The sequence below is a fragment of the Hordeum vulgare genome, chromosome 3H (assembly GCF_904849725.1).
Source record: "Hordeum vulgare subsp. vulgare chromosome 3H, MorexV3_pseudomolecules_assembly, whole genome shotgun sequence".
In the NCBI taxonomy this organism is placed as follows: Eukaryota; Viridiplantae; Streptophyta; class Magnoliopsida; order Poales; family Poaceae; genus Hordeum; species Hordeum vulgare.
In genome coordinates, this window is record NC_058520.1 from 156,157,773 (window position 1) to 156,172,006 (window position 14,234).

General features: G+C 43.5%; 1 protein-coding gene across 2 annotated transcripts; it reads right to left on the reverse strand.

The window, feature by feature from the left end:
• Positions 1 to 2,389: 2,389 nt before the first annotated feature.
• LOC123439718 (serine carboxypeptidase-like 34) lies at positions 2,390 to 5,020 on the reverse strand. 2 transcript variants are annotated; one of them, XM_045116406.1, is made up of 6 exons: positions 4,581 to 5,020; positions 3,992 to 4,099; positions 3,801 to 3,896; positions 3,624 to 3,716; positions 3,436 to 3,524; positions 2,390 to 3,324 (listed from the first exon to the last, which is right to left on the reverse strand). In XM_045116406.1, exons 1-6 carry the CDS (start codon positions 4,873 to 4,875, stop codon positions 2,497 to 2,499), a joined length of 1,509 nt encoding a protein of 502 aa, XP_044972341.1. In that variant the 5' UTR covers positions 4,876 to 5,020; the 3' UTR covers positions 2,390 to 2,496. The 2 variants fall into 2 exon arrangements, with proteins under 2 accessions (XP_044972341.1, XP_044972340.1); XM_045116405.1 differs by having other exon boundaries at positions 3,624 to 3,896.
• Between the last annotated feature and the right edge of the window lie 9,214 nt (positions 5,021 to 14,234).

The following is a 14,234-nucleotide window of genomic DNA, read 5'->3' on the forward strand; positions in this document are numbered from 1 at the left end:
GAAAGAGGAAAATGAAACAGTAAAAGTAAGTCTTCACCCAGATCAATTTCTTCGGGGATACACCAATTTCCTCGCTTTCAAAGTCTTCGAGGAATTAGCAAAGTCTTGGAGAAAATGATACATTAATTTTTAGGGCTTGATATTCTTTGAATAACTCAAACTCCTGACCGACTTATAAAGCTTGTGTACACTCACAAACACATTAGTCTCTTAACCTATAAGTCTTCAATACACCAAAATCACTAAGGAGAACTAGATGCACTTACAAAGGTGCGCCTTCAAACTGCCGCCATCAAAGGGGTTCAAGATGAAGATCTTCTACACACACATATAACCCCAGTCTGGTTATTTAAATACATGTCCTCCACCGCGGATCACAACCATCTTTCCACCACCCTTCCACTGACCTTCATGATTGCCTGCGCGGTATAATAAGTAAAAGAATTTTAACCATGCATGCATATATCAAAGTCATACAAAATTTTGGCATGACCTTCCATAAAAATAGGCCATATAGAGTTTGCCCAAAATTCACCGAAACGGATATAAATCAACATTTCAGCAAAACATAAACAACTCATGTCACGCACGATCCGACAAATTAATGCACATAGGCGGAAAGTCATGCCACACGCACATATTCCCACCATCATAGCGCAAACACACATATTTCCATTAATTCTTGCAAAGCACAACTTTTTGCTCACCTTTCGTCCCGAGAGTGGAATCGATCGAGCAAACGTACGGTGGATGGCCGGTGCCGCTATCTAGCTATATATAGCTAGGGATCGAAAGTAGTAGGACAAAGATGCATCGTAGTTCTAGTTAGAAGGAGATGCTCTACCTAACTAGTGGAGAGGGAGGGAAAGCTAGCTAGTGAGACAAATGCATGAGTGTGCCGGACCAGAAAAGAGAAGGAGGGAGAGACAAATAAATTAAAGTGAGAAAGAAGCCATGCATTAATGGAGCTCATTAATGAAGCTCATTAATGGAGGAGATGGTGGAGGGGGCCATGAATGGGGAGAGAAGAGAGGTAGGAGAAGGAAGAACTAAGTGAGGGAGGTAGAGGAGGGAGAGGGAAAAGGGGAGAGGGGGAGGGGGAGAAAAGGTGACTGCTACGCGTAGCAATAGCGCTGGTAGCCGGCTAGCACTACTGCTAAGCACCGTAGAAGTAGCGTGTGTCGCTGCCCCAGCGTTGCTGCTAATAGGGGCCCACCTACTGACACCGTACCCACATACCGGTAGCGGTGGGCCACCAACACGCGCTAGTGTTATGCAATTAGTAGTAGTGTTGGTTTTCGACCACCGCTACTACTACAGGTAGCCCCTGTCGGTGGCGATGGGAACACTTAGCAGTAGCGTTGTGTTGAATGGCAGCGCTATTGCTAATTAGATACCTGTAGCGCATGTACCTGCCCCGCGCTACTACTACTTAGCAGTGGCGCGTCTGTATTATACAGTGCTACTGCTAAAATCCTACCTATAAGCTTTCTCCTAATAGTGTACGTTAGGTCCCCTGTCACCTTGCCAGACGCCAGTTGCCACTATGATCTCCAGACTCTAGTTGACGATCCGGTTCGTTTTTCAAAGAGGCCCTAATATTTGTCTAACATGTGATGATTTGGCCCTAGCCGGTCATTGTCGTTCTGTCAAATCAACCCGCAACACACCTACAACGCGACGTATGGCTATAGGGTGTCTAAGCTTGCCAGATGGCCCAAGCCGGTCTTTGTGAAGGCCGTGTTTGATTAAGAGGTGGTTAGCTCGGCGATGGAGTTCTTCATGCTCTGCTGCTGCCAGTTATGGAAACATCAAAATGTCGTAGTCTTCTAAGGCTTCGTGAAAAATGTCGTTCACATGTGGATTCCCCCCCCCCCCCTTAACTCTCTGGAGTGCCGGGTAATATATTAGGGGGGACACCCCCCCAATGAAAATTCAAAAAAAAAGTGTCGCACACCAAGTAGCTCGCGGTCCGCCTTCGGGTATGTATGAAAATAGAAAAATGCCATTTTTTAAAAAAATAGCACAAAATGGTTTTAATTTAAAAATATTTCATAAACTGGTTCCTCCTTTTTGCATGACGCCTCGGGCTAGGGTGCCATACTAGGTAGCATGACATCTAGCCTGGGACGCCGTGGTAGCAAGCATGGCGCCCCGGCTAGGGTGTAATGCCAAATAGCATGACGCCCTAGTCCTCGGCGTCATACAAAAAGTTATTGAATTGTTTTTTAAATGAGGCCATTTTGTGTTGAAGTTTCAAAAAAGGGTCAATTTGGTTCATTTTCACGCAGATGTTACCATGTCAGACACACAGATGCATGTTTACGCCAGTCAACTCGATTTAGTAGGGAAATTACTAAGCAACGGAAGTTCTGATTTACATACGAAATTTGAAACTAGATTTTTGTTCAAACTATGAGATCGGTCGACGACAATCCACTCAAACAACCCCTATATAGCCTATAGTGGCTTTAAAGCACTAAGCTAGTTCCAAGCTCAAGCGACGACGGGTTTGGGCGGCAGTTCCTTGTCGGCGAGGAAGTGCGCGAAGAGCTGCCTGGCCTGCACCGGCGTGACGGTCGGGACCATGTGGCCGGCGCCGCGGATGGTGACGATGGTGAGGCCGTTGTAGTCCACCTGGTAGCCGCCGACCTGGTCGCTGGTGAACCACTCCCTCCACTGCTTGAGGGTCTTGAGGCCGAGCTTGCGCAGCGCCTGGCGGGTGGACGAGACGGGCACGCGTGCATCCGTGTCGCCGCTGTACACCCACACACGGAGGCCGGCGTCGACCATCCTCTTGATCACCGGCAGTGTCGACGCCGGCGAGTCCTTCCAGTGCTGGAACAGCGGGTCGCTGCACGCGGTCCACGCGTAGGGGATGTTCCCGGTGGTGTTGGCGTGCATCGCGTCCTGCACGTCCCGGCGGTTCAGGTACTCGGCGGCGTAGTTGTCCAGGCACGGGTCGTAGCTGTTGTATCGCGGCCTCAGGTGCCTGCTGTTGTCTGATTGAGTGGAAGTGGAGGGCCGGTGGAGGCGGCGCGGCAGCTGGCCCGCCGTGCCGGCGGAGGCGGTGCAGGCGGGGGTGTAGAGGCTGTAGATGTCGATGTGATCGAACGCCTCGTAGAAGCCGTCCATGGCGCGGTCGCAGGCGGCGTTGCTGGGGTTCTGGCCAGACGACGAGAAGTCGCTGCTGTTCCCGGCCTGGTCGAACTTGCAGTTCTTGTTGATGGCGTCGTAGAGCTCGTCGGAGATGATGGCGTGGTCCCAAGCGTAGTCCACCATGCCACGGTTGTCCGACGCCTCGTCGATCGCCGCGTTCCCGATCTGGGAACGTACATAGGATGAATAAATACAGAATACCGTCACGAGAAAACATCTGCCTGTAATTCGTTCATTTCTTTTCTTTTTTTGCGCGAAAAAAAAGTGATCACATACCATGAATCCCTTGAAATTGATGTGCTTGCTCTTGTGAACCTTCTTGTTCTGCTCCACGATCTTCTCGGCGAGATGGGGGACGTAGTGCCCTACAAGATTCACAAATTTGGTTAGAACGTATCTAATACCGTGTAGTTAATGCGAGATCACGAGCGATTGGATTCAAATGGAAAGCTAGGAGTAATCACCGGCGTAGCTCTCTCCGGCGATGTAGAAATCGTGGCCCTTGAACTGCGGGAACCTCTCGAACCAGTTGACGAGGAACGTGTAGGCGTCATGAGCTAATTCACCAACGCATCCACTCAAGTTAACTAAGAAAACCAGAAAAATAAACCAAGGATAATAATAATACAATGCATACGTACCAGCGAGGTCGTCGCCGAATCTCTCGAGATCGGCGGTGGTGTTCGTGTAAGAGAATCCGACGCCGGCAGGTTGCTCCAAGAAGAGCAGATTTGCCTCTGCGGTTGCACACACACAAATAATTACCCAATACTAAGATGAAACTGTAACTAGCAAATTTGATGGCAATGTTGACGATCGAATTGTTTGGTACCTTTGTTCCATGCGTCGGGGTTGAGCCTGAGCTCAGGGGTTCCCTTCTGGATCAGCAAGGGCCCCAGCTCTTCCAATGCTCCGTATCCAAGCGACGAGCATCCAGGCCCTGCATGCATGCATGCAAAGTATAGATTTCATATCGTAATAGTATAATACTCCCCCCTTCTTAAATACAAGTCTTTTAAGATATTTCACTAGAAGTCTACATACAGAGCAAAATGAGTGAATCTATATTTTAAAATATGTCTATATACATCCATATGTAGTCCATTAATAAAACCTCTTTAAAGACTTATATTTAGGAACGGAGGAAGTATTAGGAAGGGTAGAAATAATACTCCCTCCGTTTACTTTTATAAGTCGTTTCAGACAACCCAAATTGAACTGTTTTGCACGCTGTCTGAAATGTCTACAGCACCTTATAAAAGTGAACAGAGGAAGTATATGAAATCTTTAGTGTCCAAGCATAGACTTTCTTTCGTTTCAAAATAATTGTATCAAGCTTAATACAAATTTATACTAGAGCTAGTACAAAGTTAAGATCGGACGGAGGGAGTATTTGACTTTGTTTTCGTATAATTAAGTACCTCCGTTGAGCCAGAGGACGAGGGGCTTGTTGCTGACGTCGTGGGTGGCCTCGAAGAACCAGTAGAAGAGGGCGCGGCCGTGCGTCTGGTTCACAGTCACGTACCCGGAGAACTGCCGGACGCCGAGCCCCGCCGGCTGGCCCGGCAGCGCTTGCACCAGGTCCGCCTGCTGCCGGTCGAACACCTTTGCAAACCCGTCATGGTGGTGGCGGTGGTGCCTCGCCGCCGCCACGGTCGTCGTCGTCCACACGAACGCGACAGCAAGCAGGAGGACGACCGCCGTCGCCCTCGACATCGTGGCTACTCCACGTAGATCGATATCAAAGACGCTCGTCAACTGCTACGTGGTACTACCTCCTCGTGCCGTCTGTGCCGTGGGTATATATATGGCGTCAGGTTGAAAGTTTTCCAAATCGGATTTCGACCGTGTTTGGATGGAAATCAAATCTTTCGCAAGGAAAGAGATAGACAAGGATACGGATATAAGCTCGTAGCTGGCCGTTGCAATGCAGGATTGGTTTGTCTGTTAGGTCGTTATTAGTCCGGTATCTATTACTAGCACGTCAGCCTTGCTAGTACGTATCTGGACGGATTAAAACGCCGCCAGACTGTTTATAGGAAGCCAGCTGCTGCTATGCACGCACGTATCTGGACGGATTAAAACGCGGCTAGTCTGTTTTTTTATTTTTTATTTGAGCATCCCACGGCCAGTCTGTTGGGAGAGGATTTATGGCACGCAAGTGCGGAGAACGCACTTTGTGGGCTGGTGATATGTGTCAATACTTGTACATATGTTTGTGTATATATTCTTTTTATGTTGTACTAGCAAAAAAATCCGTGCATTGCAACGGAAGAAAAAATAACACATGCTTTGAACGTAATATATTTTCATATGGCATCACATTTGTGTTGCCGACGATTGCGTGAGTGCTCACACAACGAAAACACGTTTGAATGTACAATCACTCGAAATAAGATGAGAAATATGTTGTTTCTCCCCACGAGATTTTTTAAAGGTGTGCATGTGTGGTTAACGATGTTTTCTTTCCTCTCAATTTAGTTTTAATTTAATGAATATTTATTGCAATTCGTATGGTCGCCGGAAAGAGAGAAAAAAAGGAACATGGACTACAGATTAAGTTTGCACCAAAAATAATATTTAAGAAGTATTCAACAGCTAAAAATAACATCCTATTTAGATTCTACACATTTTTTCAACCAAATTTCATATATAACATGTTAAAATCGAAGTTACGGTTTAAAAGATATGAATAATTTTGTTTTAGATAAAATATGGATTGATTAACTGAAAAGTCAGGGTTTTTTTTGTTAAAACAAAAAAACGTTTCGGCTGACTTAAATAGGGACGGCGGGTTGATTACCTGAAACATCAGGGAGTTGTCTGAAAAATGCAAAAAACGGTTCGACTATGGCTACAAGATGGACCGCGGGTTGATTATCTAAAACTGTGAGGGCTTTTATGCAAAATGACAGAAAACGGTTCGTTCTAACTTAAAACTGGGATGCGGGTTAATTACCTGAAACTGCGAGGGTTTTTCTGCAAAATGACCGACGACGGACGCCAAAAGCGTTGCGCGCTTTATTATTATAGCAAAATGGCCCGTGCGTTGCCACGAAAGATAAAAACATAATCTCCAATTATGGTGACCACATTATGTTCATATATCATCGCTTTATTTTAAAATTTTATGCACAAATGTAAGAAAATGTTTCTTCTTTTAAATTTATTCACAAGTTGAAGCAATCTTTACATTGTTAAAAAATATATATCATGGTTGTCAAAAATCTTGGTATTAATGTTTGATTCATACAACAATTAATTCCTCAAAATTCACACAGGTATATTGTCACAAAGACTTAGAAGTATTAATGTTTAACTACATACATTAGATCTTTCGGAAAGAATTTTAAAAATATGGAAACAATTTTAAAATCGAGAACATTTTTTACAATTTACAAACATTTACTAAAAATCGTGAATATTTTTTATATTTTGAACGGGTTTAAATATTTTCTTTTGAATTGGCGACCAGTTCAAGAAAAGACGAACATAATTTTTTATGTTGGAGGATTCTATTTTAAATTCACAAACATTTTTTGAAACGCATGAAGTTTTTCTGAATAAACAAACATTTTTATAAATCAGTAATATATTTATTAAATTCATGGACATTGTTTTGGAATTTGCAAAAAAAATATAAAAATCCGGCCCTTTTTTTGAATCCACAAACATTTTATGTTTTCGTCAGCATTTAATTCAAAATTTCTCTTTTTTAATATGCAAAAGTTTTTGTAATTCTAAATTATTGAAATTAGAAATAAACAAAAATGGAACGGAAAACTTTAAATAAAAAAAAGAAACTATCAAAACAAGCATTAGCTATTTTTAAAATTTTAAGACATTTTTTAAATGTATTAACATATTTTGAATTAGAAAGCATTTTGTTAAATGCCTTTAAAATCTTTTAATACATGGAATTGTATTTGAAATCATGGACTTTTCTTATTGTACAAACATTTTATTGTATATGCGATAATTTTTTACAAAACTCCGAGCAGTTTTTGAAGTGACAAACATTTTATTTTTTAAAACATGTTGATTTATAATTTTCAGTTTATTAAATTTCTAAAGATTATTTGAAGTTCTAAATTATTGAAAATAAAAAAATAAAACATAACTGAAAATAAATAAATAAACGGAACTAAAAGCAGGCGCCTGTGCATGGGCTGGCCCATATGGTGTGCTGGATATTCTCACAGCGTGCAGAGCGTAATATAGGAGGTTTTTACATGGGCCGACCCTGTTCAATTTTTTTTTGCTTTCTGAAACGTTTTCTATTACTTATCGGTGACATGGTGGATAATAAATGCAAACTTTAAGGGTAATCTCCATGACGGACCAGAAAACGAATTTGCTTTGTTATTAAGGGAGAGATTAGGAAATGTGTCCGTGCGTTGCAACGAAAAAAAACAAAACTCTACACGCTCCTAGCTATCCATTTAATTTTGTTGCCATTTTTCCTTTTCATCAAAATCGCTAATGATTCTCATATTGTTCATCATGTTTTTCACCATCGCTAGTGATTAATTCCAAGACGATCTGCTTTTTATTATACTTTGACACAACACACGTGCATCACTATAGAGTAAACGACTTATGATAATAATTGTTGTAATGTGGTTAGTATTCACCAAATACGTATGCCTTATAGTCGCCGTGTTATAACCTGAGGGCGGCACCTGCAATTTATGCACAGGAGACTGCCATGATAAGATTAAATGATTTAACTACGTAGCGGCGCCACATTCTCGTCTAGCCGTGCGGCAGCTACTAATCAAATCACTTGCGATAGCGTGTCTCAATGCGAGCTCATAGAATATAAACAGAAGCTGCATGCAGTGACTACCGCAGATGTGCCACACAGGTATCCATACTCCAAAAAGTCATGGGACCGATAGTAAACTAGTGTCCTATGCTGCAGTACAAATGAATAGAGTCCTCGAATATATCCTTGAATGTTGCATGCAAGTTTTAAATGATCAGAATTCAAAAACTTTTATCTCTTAAACCATTAATTCAATCGATGATACGTTTTCGTCGTTGACTTTGTTTCGACGAAATCTTCAAAACTAGATCCCATGTTGACATGTTTCGACAACTTTTTTTCTCTCGTACTTACCACAATTTGTTGTATTTACTTGTCATATTAGTAAGTAATTACTTCTCTGATAAAAAATAACTTAATCGCCATTTTTTTGGAAATTGCGTATAAATACGACATCTCGACATAATCAAAATGGCAGGGAGAAACAAAATTTTTAGGCGATTACGCGTAAAAATATGACAACTCGAAATATTTAAAACCGGCGATCACAAAAAATCAATTTTGGTCTTCATTTATAAATATGAGAACTCGACATAGTTAAACTTACAAGCACACAAAATAGTTTTCTGGCAAAGTTGTATGTAAATATGACAAGTTGGCATATTTAAATTGGCAAACACAACCTATGACATGCTTTTATATCATGTATAATAAAAACTCCTACAAGGCTTTGTACGAAACAACATTAAAAAAGGATTGATTAAGTTATTTTTTTCAGGCAAGTAAGTGGTTAATAATATAACAAGTGGGTCAAAAAAGTGGCAAGTATGAATGAAAAAAAATAGTTGACGAAACATGTCTGATATGGGATCTAGTTTCGAAGAACTCGTCGCAAGAAAGTCAATGATGAAAGCGGATCATCAATTGAATTAACGGTTTTGTAGATAAAACTTTTTGAGTTTCAAACATCAAAGGGATCGCAACCCGTCACACCAGAGCGTGATAGTGCTTTGTATCCGGACCGCACGATAGCATTGTACACGCAGAATAATGCCGTCACATGGGAAAGACGCGGTGCACACGCCATCACTTAGATAGCGTTGTATAATGCAGAATTTCACATTTTTTTGAGTTTCTATGAACATTTTTCAAAATTTCGTACATATTTTCTTCGAATTGAAGGATATGTTTTGAATACATGATCATTTTCAAAATCATGCATGCTTTATATTTGATGAATATATTTTTTGAAATTGTGAATTCCTTTACTATATCGGAACTGTTTTTTTAAATCTTCAACTTTTTTTGAGCCCGTGACCATTTTTCGATTTTCTGAACCTTTTTTTGAATTACCAAAAAATTTATGATTTCATGATTTTTTCCCCAAAATAGAAACTTTTAAAATATAGTATTCTGAAAATCCTGAATTGGTTTAAAGAAGAAAAATAAAATTGAAATAAGAAATGTTGTATATTTTTCAGAATATATTTGTTGAAATTGTGAATTCTTTTTTAATTTGCAAACTTTTTTTTAAATGATCAACATTTTTGTATAGGCGAATATTTTATAATTTCCTGATACTTTCTTTGAATTCTAAGACATTTTATGATTTCCTGAACATTTTTTCTATGTTGTTAAAAATATATTTAGTTTTTACGTCTACTTTTTTAATACACATTCTATATATTTTTTGTATACATCTCGAACATTTTTTATATACACATTTGGCATTCTTCAAACACATAATTAGCATTTTTAAAGCATATATTTTTTATGTCTACTTTATTCCATACACATTGTATACTTTTGTATACACTTTATATCCATCGGAACATTTATTATGCACAATAAAATAATATAAATGCATGATCAAAAATTCAAAAAGAAAGAAAAATCATATTAGTTATCCATATGTACCGTATATTTTTTTTATATATAATGGAAACTTTTGCTATTAAGTTTGGTATTTCTTTAATGCATGGTTTATATATATTTTCAAAGTTTGCATATAGAAGATTTTTATAATTTAAATATTTAGAGTACATCTAGGGTGTGTTCACTTGGAGGGATGGGATGGAATGACACGGGTCCAACCCATCCTTAGCGCACGCTCTCGCGTTCAGTTGAACCTGGAACCAGCACGTAGTGGTTCCTCCGGACCGAATATTCGGTCCACATGCGAAACGAGGGCATACCCCGAAATTGGGCGAACCATGCGGAACGGCTGCACTCACACTCTCCCTCGCTCCCAGGAGCGCTCCTCCCTCCCCCTTGTCGCTACCTCACCTTCATGGATCTGAGATGCGGCACGTCGGCCGCCGGCCGCCTCTCCCTCCTCCCTCCCCTACCCTCCTCCCTCCCGCTCTCGTCCTCTCATCTCCATCGCCGGTGGCAGGAGGGACAGTTTCGCCACATCCCGACGGCAGCGGCAGCGGCGACCATTTCGCCCCGGCGGCAGCGGCGGAAGTTTCGCCCCGTCGGTCGGTGTTGTAACAGCCCGAGACTGACGCTCCAGAAGATTACCCTTTTATTCCGTTGGCCCCATGTGATTAGATTGTTTTACGCACTCATCATCGCATCATCTGCATTGCATCGTCACTCCATTCACGTCTGTTTTCAAAACTTGCATCCGTTGTTGGTTGCCGGTTCTCTCCGTTTTGGTCGTTGACCATTTTGAGCCCAACCACACTCGCACGCGCCCATGACATCGTTTAAATTTTGTTTTTAAAGGTGTGTATAAAATATTCTCGGATTGGGCCGAAAGTTGGCGCGCAGTCTTATTTAGATGTAGGTAGGTCGCCTACAAATCTCATCGCAATCGGAGTTCGTTTGATACCAGAACCTTAAACCTATAGCGACACTATAGTCGATTTCTTTATTGGACGTTTTTCGGTTTTAAAACTATGTGCCGGATCGCAAACTTCCCTTTCTTCTCGCAGCCCGGACACTCTACACGACCCAACACCACCCACCTAACCCTAACCCCCGGCTTTTTAACCGTCTAATCGAGATCCGACGGTTCGAAAACGGATGAAACTAGCTAACCCTAGACCTACCTGCTATAAATAGCAGCCTACCACTGCCTAAGGTGAAAACCTAGATGCCCACCTCAATTTCCGCGCCCCAACTGCCACCTAGCCATCCTTGTCTCCCACCTCCATCCGCCAAGCCCGACTGGACCAAGTTCGGGCCCTTGGAAGCCCATCTAGGCCCGGAATCGCTGCCGCCCTCATGCCATCGCCGCTCCGCAGAGTTGAAGGTCCCGCAACTGCAAGGGGAGGAGACCCTCGACTCCGTTGCCGTGCCACTCCGGTGAGATGCCACCGCCGGCAACCACCAGGGCGGTGCACTGCACCCCCATCCCTCCTTTTCCCCATTCCCTAGCTCTCTATAACCCCCCTCTACCAGCCTGTAAGAAAGCCATAGCCGCCGTGGGGCTGCCTCAAGCTCCGTCGCGAGACACTTGTGTCATCCTGCACTTCGGCCGGACCCACTCGTTGACTTGCCCGCGTCTGCAGCCGTGTCCTCGCTGCGGGGACGACTGTTGTTGGGTAACGTAGCAAAAATTCAAAATTTTCCTACGCCATACATAGATCTTCCTATGGAGAAACCAACAACGAGAGAGGGGTGAGAGCATCTTCGTACCTTTGAAGATCGCTAAGCGAAAGCGTTGCTAGAACGCGGTTGATGGAGTCGTACTCGCTGCGATTCAGATCGCGGTGTGATTCCGATCTAGTGCCGAACCACGACACCTCCGCGTTCAGCACACGTGCAACTCGGTGACGTCTCTCGCACCTTGTTCCAGCAAGGAGGAGGGATAGGTTGGGGAAGAGCTCTGGCAGCACGACGACGTGGTGGCGATGGAGCTACGAGGTCTCCCGGTAGGGCTTCGCCAAGCACCGTGGGAGAGGAGGAAGAGGAGAATCAGGGCTGCGCCGAGAGAGAAAGAATTGCGTGTCTCCAATGGCCAAAACCTTCACTATATATAGGGGGAAGGGGAGGGGGCGCACCCTTTAGGGTTCCCACCCCAAAAGGGTGCGGCAACCCCAGATGGGAGGGGCTGGCCAGCCCCTTAGGCCCACCAGCGCCTAGGGTTTCCCCCCTTCCCTCTCTGGTGCGCCTTGGGCTGGGTGTGGGGGGCATACCAGCCCACTTGGGGCTGGTTCCCTCCCACACTTGGCCCATGTAACCTTCCAGGGCTGGTGACCCCTTGCGGCGGGACCCCGAAACCCTTCCGGTGGTCCTGGCACATCGCCGGTGGTGCCCGAAACATTTCCGGCGTCCAAACCCATCCATCCTATATATCAATCTTTACCTCTAGACTATTCCGGAGGTCCTCGTGACATCCGGGATCTCATCCGGGACTCCGAACAACCTTCGGTAACCTCGTACAACAATTCCCTATAACCCTAGCGTCATCGAACCTTAAGTGTGTAGACCCTACGGGTTCAGGAGGCATGCAGACATGACCGAGACACCTCTCCGGCCAATAACCATCAGCGGGGTCTGGATACCCATGGTGGTTCCCACATGTTCCACGATGATCTCATCGGATGAACCACGATGTCAAGGATTCAATCAATCCCGTATACAATTCCCTTTGTCTATCGGTATAAATTTCCCGAGATTCGATCGTTGGTATCCCTATACCTTGTTCAATCTCATTACAGGCAAGTCTCTTTACTCGTTTCGTAGCACATCATCCCGTTACTAACTCCTTAGTCACATTGAGCTCATTATGATGATGTTCTACCGAGTGGGCCCAGAGATACCTCTCCGTCACACGGAGTGACAAATCCCGATCTCGATTTGTACCAACCCAACAGATACTTTCAGAGATACCCGTAGTGCACCTTTATGGTCACCCATTTACGTTGTGACGTTTGATACACCCAAAGCACTCCTACGGTATGCGGGAGTTGCAAAATCTCACGGTCGAAGGAAAAGATACTTGACATTAGAAAAGCTTTAGCATACGAACAACACGATCTAGTGCTATGCTTAGGATTGGGTCTTGTCCATCACATCATTATCCTAATGATGTGATCCCGTTATAAATGACATCCAATGTCCATGATCAGGAAACCATGATCATCTATTGATCAACGAGCTAGCCAACTAGAGGCTTGCTAGGGACACATTGCGATCTATTTATTCACACATGTATTACTGTTTCGTGTTAATACAATTATAACATGAACAATAGACGATTATCATGAACAAGGAAATATGACAATAACCATTTTATTATTGCCTCTAGGGCATATTTCCAACAGTCTCCCACTTGCACTAGAGTCAATAATCTAGTTACATTGTGATGAATCGAACACCCATAGCATTGTGGTGTTGATCATGTTTTGCTCGTGGAAGAGGTTTAGTTAATGGGCTGCAATATTCAGATCCGTGTGTACTTTACAAATATCTATGACTCCTCTCTAGACCTGGTCCCGGATGGAGTTGTAGCGGCGTTGGATGTGCTTGGTATTCCTGTGAAATCTGGGCTCCTTGGCTATGGCAATGGCTCCAGTGTTATCACAAAAGAGTGTCATCGGACCTGACTCGCTTGGAACCACTCGAAGGTCGGTGATGAACTCCTTCATCCAGATCTCTTCATGGGCTGCTTCCGAAGCAGCTATGTACTCCGCTTCACATGTAGATGCTGCCATGACGTCTTGCTTGCTGCTGCACCAGCTCACTGCCCCACTATTCAGAACATACACGTATCCGGTTTGTGACTTAGAGTCATCCGGATCTGCGTCGAAGCTAGCATCGGCGTAACCCTTTACGACGAGCTCTTCGTCACCTCCATAAACGAGAAACATCTCCTTAGTCCTTTTCAGGTACTTAAGGACATTCTTGACCGCTGTCCAGTGTTCCATACCGGGATCACTTTGGTACCTCCCTACCAAACTTATGGCAAGGTTTATATTAGGTCTCGTACACAACATGGCATACATAAGAGAGCCCACGGCTGAAGCGTAGGGGACAGTACTCATCTCCTCTCTTTCTGTTGCCATGGTCGGTGACTGAGTCTTAGTCAATCTCATACCTTGCAAAACTGGTAAGAACCCCTTCTTCGAGTTTTCCATATTGAACTTCTTCAATATCTTGTCAAGGTATGTAATTTATGAAAGACCTATGAGGCGTCTCGATCTATCTCTATAGATCTTGATGCCTAATATGTATGCAGCTTCTCCAAGGTCCTTCATTGAAAAACTCTTATTCAAGTAGGCCTTTATGCTCTCCAATAACTCTATATCATTCCCCATCAATAATATGTCATCCACATATAGTATGAGAAAAGCTA